We start from the raw sequence: 8,713 nt of genomic DNA on the forward strand, positions 1-8,713 counted from the left end.
GCATGTTTTAGTTGACGTTTTATCCTGGATTCAATAGTTTTGTCGCAAAACTTTTTAAAAAACTTCAGCAGAAGATGTTGAAGTTATTTAGTTTATTTATAAAAACTTCAGCACTAAATAAGTTGAAGTTTTGTCCTGGATTTATTAGTTTTGTCATAAAGCTTTTTCAAAAACTTCAGCAGAAAATGCTGAAGTTATTTAGTTAATTTATAAAAATTTCAACACTAATAAGCTGAAGTTTTTGTCCTATAGTCGTACTAGCTGAAGTTTTGTTCTCTATTTGCTGAATTTCAGCATGTTTTAGTTGAAGTGTTGCTCTATATTTGCTTAAATTCAACTAATTTATGGACTATATTTAAAATCACAAACTCGGTATAGGTCTACTGCCTCAAAGAAACTTTCCCTAAACTTGATGTGATCTTATTAAGTTTGTAGCAGTAGCTTGAAAAATTTCATAAATTGCACCATTTATGTTCATCAAGTAATACTGCAGTTTACATTACTATGTAAACTCTTCCCATCTGATTTCATATTTTTGAATGAATTGGCAATGAAAAAATGGAATTCCAACTCCCAATCTTGTTCCATGTTGAGCATTGCATTGCATTCGAACTGTTGAGTCAGAGACAGTTGGAGAAAGAAAACTTTGTAGAAGAAAGGAGGAAGAAAGAAGCGCACAGGTAGCAGGAAGAAGGAGGGGCCTAAAGTTGTAAAATTAGGGTATATGTTAAATAATTTTAAAAATATGGGTATACGTTAAATGGGGGCGACCAAATAGAACGCCCCATGCAATTTTTACATTTATAACTTATAAGTAACAATTACTCCTAGATAATTTAACTCTCAACTAAGTTGTATCGCATAAATTTTATTTCTTCCGTATCAAATTATTTATCGTGTTTCTCTTTTACACGTCCCTTAAGAAAAAATTAAATAGGAGAGAATTTTGACTGTTTTACCCTTATTTATATTTTAAGATATAATCTCTCTTCATTTAATAGTTACTCATAATTGAGTTATTTGTAGTCTTCAAGAATAATTAATATAAAGGGTAAAATAGGAAAAAGATATTAATTTAGCGATGAACTTCTAAAATAACAAATAATTTGAGACAACTATTTTTAAAAACCACGATAGAGAAGTTGAGATGGAGGAAGTAATGCAACATATAAAGTAGGCGAGGAAAGGAGAGTTTTGGAGCATGGACAAAGTTGTTTTGTATTAACTATAGGTCAGAGACGTGAATTAGCTACTAATATTTGAATTGGCACAGACTATCTGTCTTCGGAATACTTGTGAACTAGAGATAAAGTGCATCAAATTTCTCTTTTAAAGTGAGACGAAGAGTATTACCTTTTGTTGAAACGTAGGCTCCCACCCCCACCCCCTATCCCCTCGATCCCCTCAACCCCATCACTCTCCACTATACATACGCCCCGTAATTTCTTGCTCTACATTATTCTCCCCCATTACCAGCCCCTTTTAAAGCTACACACACTTTCATGCTCTGTTTCTTCTTCAAACAATAGAGCATGGAAAAACTCACCATTTGTCTTCTCCTCTTACACTTTTCCCTTTTCCTTTTCTCCATTGCAGGTAATACTCATGTTCTTTATATTCTCATTTCCACTAACTTAAAGTCTGTATTTTGATTATTGAACTAAATTTTTTTTGGTGTATTTGCAGATGGTGGTTCAATTGGAGTGAACTATGGGCGTGTAGCTAACAACTTACCATCAGCAGTAAAAGCTGTAGCACTGCTGAAATTTCAAGGCGTAGAACGTGTTAAAGTCTACGATACTGACCCCGCTGTACTCAAAGCACTTTCCGGGTCGGGTATTATGGTTACCGTTAACCTTCCCAACGAGCTCCTCTACAATGCAGCTAAACGCCAGTCATTTGCTTACTCTTGGGTCCAGCGTAATGTTGTTGCTTACTACCCTTCTACTCAAATCGAATCCATTGCCGTTGGAAATGAAGTTTTCGTTGACCCGCATAACACGACCCGTTTTCTTGTACCCGCTATGAAGAATATTCATGAGGCTCTTTTGAAGTACAATATCCATGACAAAATCAAAGTCTCTTCTCCTGTTGCTCTTAGTGCATTGCAGAACTCTTACCCGTCTTCAGCCGGATCGTTCCGATCCGAATTGGTCGAACCCGTAATTAAACCCATGTTGGATTTTCTCCGCCAAACTGGATCCTTCCTTATGGTTAACTGTTACCCGTTTTTTGCATACGAGTCAAACTCCGACGTCATTTCACTTGACTACGCTTTGTTCCGGGAAAATCCCGGTGTTGTTGACGCCGGTAACGGACTTCGTTACTTTAGCCTCTTTGACGCTCAAGTTGACGCCGTTTTCGCTGCATTATCTGCTTTGAAGTACGATGATATCAAAATGGTCGTAACGGAAACTGGCTGGCCGTCTAAAGGAGACGACATTGAAGTCGGTGCCAGCCTGGACAATGCCGCCGCGTACAACGGCAACCTAGTCCGGCGAATCCTCACCGGTGGTGGGACCCCTTTAAGGCCGAAAGAAGACATCACAGTCTTCCTCTTTGCACTTTTCAACGAAAACAAAAAGCCGGGTCCCACATCGGAGCGAAATTTCGGGTTATTCTACCCGAATGAGCGAAAAGTTTATGACATACCGTTAAATATGGAGGGACTGAAACATTATATTGACCGGCAGTCACCGGTTGCCGGCGGCGAGAGAATGCAGAAAGGCGGGAAGGGGAATGTGTCGGCGGGTGTGCCGGGGCAAACATGGTGTGTGGCGAGTGGTGAAGCGGGGAAGGATAATCTACAAGCAGCTCTAGATTTCGCTTGTGGTGAGGGTGGAGCTGATTGCCGTTCGATTCAGCCAGGGTCCACGTGTTACAATCCTAACACGCTGGAAGCTCATGCATCATACGCTTTCAACAGCTATTATCAGAAGAAAGGGCGTGCGATGGGTTCGTGTTATTTTGGTGGGGCCGCTTACATTGTTCATCAACAACCTAGTAAGTAGCATATCATTTCTCCACATTATTATAATTTTATCGGAATTTGTGTTTTCCATTCTTGATTACTGTGACATGTTTGACTTATGGTTCGAGGTATAATTTTCGTGTTTATGGTAAAATTTAATGTGGCGCACTTTAAGGGGTTGGTTTTGCATGATTTTGCTAACGTGTTCTGGTAACTAAATAAAGGCCCCACATATCAAAAATTTGTTGCCATAGGGTCCACAAAGTCTGGAATGATGGTGCAATCCAGGCAGGTTTGGGGACAGCACGTGATAGACGGAGACGTTTATTTTTAGTCGAAAAAGAAATAGCCGATAAAAATAAAATAAATAGTTTTCTACGTAATATAATATTATTATACTCCGCCATTTCAATTTATGTGAACATATTTAATAGGACACGAAGTTTATAAAAAAAGAAAAGAATTTTGTATTTGTAATGTAAAATAAGACACATATATTTTGTCTGATTATAAATTACTGTATAAAGGTAAATTGTTTCTAAAAAAGGACGGTCGTCTTTCCGTTGGTAATGACTAAAAAGAAAATAAGTTTACATAAATTAAAACGGAGAAAATATATATTTTATGCACTTTTAAGCTCTCAAATCTAATTAGTTTAGATTGATCGACTAATTTTATCTTTTCACCCGAAAAGTCTATCCGTTAAAATTATGTCTTTATATTTATTGTTATCACTAAATAGTGGAGTAGTTATTATATGCATTTTTAGCTTAATTTATAACTTAACTATAGTGGATTAAGTAGTGTGGTTAATATTTATTACCACTTTAGTTTTCAAAGATTTATAGAAGCATTAGGCATTTCTACTTCATTTTTAACCATGTTGAATCAATGGATATTCGTGGATGGTCAAAATGACACCAGTATTTATTATCTATAATTGATAAAGATTTACCTTTGGTACTTTAAAGCTGAGAGTAAAGCATTTTTTTTTCTGGATCATATAATCTTTTATGGGTACTTGAAAGTTACTGATCGTATTTGCATATTACGCCCACTCAAGTTATCTTCTATCTGTTTAACTTTTTTCTTTCTTTATTTATTTATTTATCGTTGGAGTAACTTTTTTTCTTCTCTTTTGTTGTTTTATCTTGGCAGAATATGGAAACTGTGAATTACCCACTGAAGATTGAAAAGGAGAGGGGATAGACTGAATTTTGATGACCTTAATTAGTTGTTTAAGGATAGCAGCAGCTCTTATTTATTGTAGCTCCAATTCAGACTTCATTTTTTTTTGTAATTTTTATCTCATTAGTTAGTGTTGGTCGAGGAGAGCAATGGCTTTGTTCTAGTTGTTGCTTCCTTTTTGTAATTGTGTTGACATCAACTTACTACTAGTATATTTGCTATCTTTTTGGTTCTTTCGTGCATAAATTTCTTGGGTTCAACTTCATTTCTAATATTTGTTGTTGCTCCTGTATTTGTAAATAATGATTCTGAAAATTAGAACGTTAGCTTATACACGTAAATATAAATAAAACAGAAATTAATTCGAGCCCACTGAATTCACAGTGTTTCCTTAAGGAATTTAATCCCCTTCTAGTACCCAAGGTTATGGATTATTTCCTCCCAGGATAGAACGAATTACACACTGGTGTAGCGGTACTTCAAACCCCAGTGTTTCAGCGAATACAAAGTTCGGCAGCAAATCACACTTACGGATGCTTTGTTTGTAGTTTAAAACAATGCAGAACAAGGGAGGAAAACTCAGAAGTCGAATGGAAATTCTGAGAGGAAGGAATGCAAATTATAGCCACGTTGAGTTTTCGGTGAAGTGAAGATCAATAGCTCTCAATTCTGTTTCGGTGTGTCTTCAACAAGCTGCTTGCACCATCTATTTATAGTGCAGTTAGCTGCTAAACACGGACCCGCTGCCACTCATTTAGTGGAGCACTTGGCCATGGTGGACGGAGCAACAGGCTGCTAACTAATGGAGTAATCACTTGCTATTATGGAGCAAGCATTTGGCAATGGTGGGAGACGCACAAATCCACGGATTGGAACATATCCGTTACAAACACGGATATTATTACGTTAATATTTACTATTAACAAATAAATTTGGTCCAAAAAATTAATCAATCAATCGATTATTTGACCAAATCCAAATCCGAAGCCGAGGCCGAGCCGAGCGAGCGAGCGACGACGACGACGCGAGGCTTGCCTTCTTCTTAACTCTTTAAGAGCTACATGAAGTGCATTTGTATATAAATCCACCAAACTCCTTTTCCTCTACCAATGAGGGGCAATGTCTCATTAAAAGGAGAGGGAAACTTAAAATTTTACTCAAAATTTTTATTTCCCTCCATTTCTCATTCACCCTCTTTTTAATACCTTTCTATATTAAAAAGAAACTCAACAATCCCCCACATGAATGAGGAATGACTATATCACGGAAGTATGCATGAAAAACTTGTGTGATTTGCAAGCAAGGATTAATTGCATCTGGATAAGTAGGTTTCCCTTTGAACTTTCCGTAGTGAACTTATGTCGGATATACTCGGTCAATCGGTAGATTTGATATCTTTGAACCGTCGAACTTTAGTGTATACCTAGACAACCATAAGTCACACAATCAATCCCTTAACCGTCTTTGGTTCTCATTGTTGTGTTCGTTTCAGCCATGAACACTGCCTGGTTTCATAAGTGCGTAGAGAATTGGCCTTGCAAAATTCTCCTTGAAGCGGCTAACACTTCACACATACATAGGTGATTCCTAAACGTGTCATCTCATAGATACACTATTTGATATACCCTGTATCAAATTTAGAAATCATTAAAAAGCCTTAATGCTTTATCCTTGGTACTGAACATTGTCTCATCACGAGAATGGACTAAAACAAATTTTGTTGACAATGTTGAACCGTCATTAATGACTTTGTTTGATCTCCTTGAACCTAGATCTTGGGATCTCCAGTCTTCTAGGTAGAGTTACCGCCACAATGACTTGTTCTCGGCCATAGTCCCATTCCCCTCGATGATTTCTCAACTACCTCTCTAGTTAGGCCTTTTGTAAGTGGATCCGACACATTATCACTTGGCTTTACATAGTCAATCGTGATAATTCCTCTAGAGAGAAGTTGCCTAGCGGTTTTATGTCTTCGTCGTATATGACGAGATTTACCGTTATACATAACGCTCCCAGCCCTTCCAATTGCCGCTTGGCTATCATAGTGTATGCATATTGGTGCCAACGGTTTGGGCCAAAATGGAATGTCTTCCAAGAAATTCCGGAGCCATTCAGCTTCTTCACCGACTTTATCTAAGGCTATGAACTCAGCCTCCATTGTAGAGCGGGCAATACATGTTTGTTTGGACGATTTCCAAGATATCGCTCCTCCACCAATAGTGAATACATATCCACTTGTGGACTTCGAATCAGTTGAACCGGTGATCCAATTTGCATCACAATATCCTTCAATCACCGCAGGATATTTACTGTAGTGCAAATCAAAGTTTTGGGTATGTTCTAAGTATCCCAAAACTCGTTTCATTGCCATCCAATGAGATTGACCTGGATTGCTCGTGTATCGACTTAGTTTACTTATAGCACAGGTTATATCTAGTCGTGTACAATTCATGATGTACATTAAGCATCCCAACACACGAGCATAATCCAATTGTGATATGCTTTGGCCTTTGTTCTTTGCTAATGCAAGATTCACGTCAATTGGAGTCTTTGCAACTTTAAAGCCTAAGTGCTTGAATTTTTCAAGTACTGTCTTAATATAATGAGATTGTGACAATGCCAGACCTTGAGGAGTCTTTTGGATCTTAATCCCCAGAATTAAATCCGCAATTCCCAAGTCCTTCATATCAAACTTGCTAGTTAGCATACGCTTAGTAGCATTTATGTTGGCAATGTTATTACTCATTATCAGCATATCATCCACATATAGGCAAACAATGACTATGTGATTTGGAACATTTTTAATGTACACACATTTATCACATTCATTTATCTTAAAACCATTTGACAACATTGTTTGGTCAAATTTCGCATGCCATTGTTTGGGTGCTTGTTTTAGTCCGTAAAGGGACTTAACAAGTCTACATACCTTATTTTCTTTACCTGGAACCACAAACCCTTCAGGTTGTTCCATGTAAATTTCTTCCTCCAACTCTCCATTTAAAAAGGCCGTTTTAACATCCATTTGATGAATTTCAAGACCATACACTGCAGCTAATGCTACTAACATCCGTATGGACGTAATCCTTGTAACTGGGGAGTATGTATCAAAGTATTCAAGACTTTCTCGTTGTCTATACCCTTTGACAACAAGTCTTGCCTTGAATTTATCAATAGTGCCATCATCTTTCATTTTTCTCTTAAAAATCCATTTAGAACCCAAAGGTTTATTTCCAGGAGGAAGATCAACCAATTCTCATGTATGGTTGTTCAATATGGATTCTATTTCACTATTGACTGCCTCTTTCCAGAACAATGATTCCGAAGAAGACATAGCTTCTTTAAATGTTCGAGGCTCATTTTCCAATAAGAAAGTCACAAAATCTGGTCCAAACGAAGTAGACGTTCTTTGACGTTTACTACGTCTTGGATCCCCCTGATTAAATGTACTTTCTTTTGTTTCTTCCCGAGGTCGTTTAGATACTTCACCAATCGACTCGCATTCCTTTTTATACGGATATATATTTTCAAAGAACTCAGCATTATCTGATTCTATAACCGTATTATTATGAATGTCGGGATTTTCTGATTTATGAACCAGAAATCGATATGCTTTACTATTAGTCGCATATCCTATGAAAACACAATTAACTATTTTCGGTCCTATTTTTACCCTTTTGGGTTTAGGAACTTGCACTTTTGCCAAACACCCCCGCACTTAAAAATAATTCAAGTTGGGCTTCCTTCCTTTCCATTTTTCATATGGAATGGATTGTGTTTTGTTATGGGGTACTCGATTTAGTATTCGGCTGGACGTAAGAACGACTTCCCCCACAAGTTCTGTGGCAAACCAGAACTTATCAACAATGCGTTCATCATCTCCTTTAATGAACGATTCTTTCTTTCCACAATCCCATTGGATTGGGGCATGTAAGGGGCTGTTGTTTGATGAATAATTCCATATTCTAAACATATTTGTTCAAAAGGAGATTCATATTCACCACCCCTATCACTTCTTATCATTTTGATTTTCTTGTTAAGTTGCGTTTCAACTTCATTTTTGTATTGCTTGAATGCGTCTATTGCTTCATCTTTACTATTAAGTAAGTAAACATAGCAATATCGAGTACTATCGTCAATAAAAGTTATGAAATACTTCTTTCCACCGCGAGATGGTATTGACTTCATGTCACAAATATCTGTGTGAATTAAGTCTAAAGGATTTGAATTCCTTTCAACCGACTTATAAGGATGTTTAACATACTTAGATTCCACACATATTTGACATTTTGATTTTTCGCATTCAAACTTAGGCAATACTTCCAAGTTTATCATTTTTCGCAAGGTTTTATAATTGACATGACCTAAACGTACATGCCATAAATCATTTGACTCAAGTAAGTAAGAAGAAGCTGAAGTTTTATTATTAGTTTCAACAACTATTACATTCAGCTTGAAAAGGCCCTCAGTAAGGTAACCTTTTCCTACAAACATTTCATTCTTACTAATCACTACCTTGTCAGATACAAAAACGCACTTGAAACCGTGCTTTAC

At 37.0% G+C, this 8,713-nt stretch overlaps 1 protein-coding gene across 1 annotated transcript; it reads left to right on the top strand.

The window, feature by feature from the left end:
- Positions 1 to 1,201: 1,201 nt before the first annotated feature.
- On the top strand, positions 1,202 to 4,405 carry LOC104221842 (glucan endo-1,3-beta-glucosidase 12). Its single transcript, XM_009772977.2, has 3 exons — positions 1,202 to 1,596; positions 1,687 to 3,003; positions 4,130 to 4,405. Exons 1-3 carry the CDS (start codon positions 1,533 to 1,535, stop codon positions 4,162 to 4,164), a joined length of 1,416 nt encoding a protein of 471 aa, XP_009771279.2. The 5' UTR covers positions 1,202 to 1,532; the 3' UTR covers positions 4,165 to 4,405.
- The last annotated feature ends 4,308 nt before the right edge of the window (positions 4,406 to 8,713 follow it).

Source organism: Nicotiana sylvestris, chromosome 7, assembly GCF_000393655.2.
Source record: "Nicotiana sylvestris chromosome 7, ASM39365v2, whole genome shotgun sequence".
Classification (NCBI taxonomy): domain Eukaryota; kingdom Viridiplantae; phylum Streptophyta; class Magnoliopsida; order Solanales; family Solanaceae; genus Nicotiana; species Nicotiana sylvestris.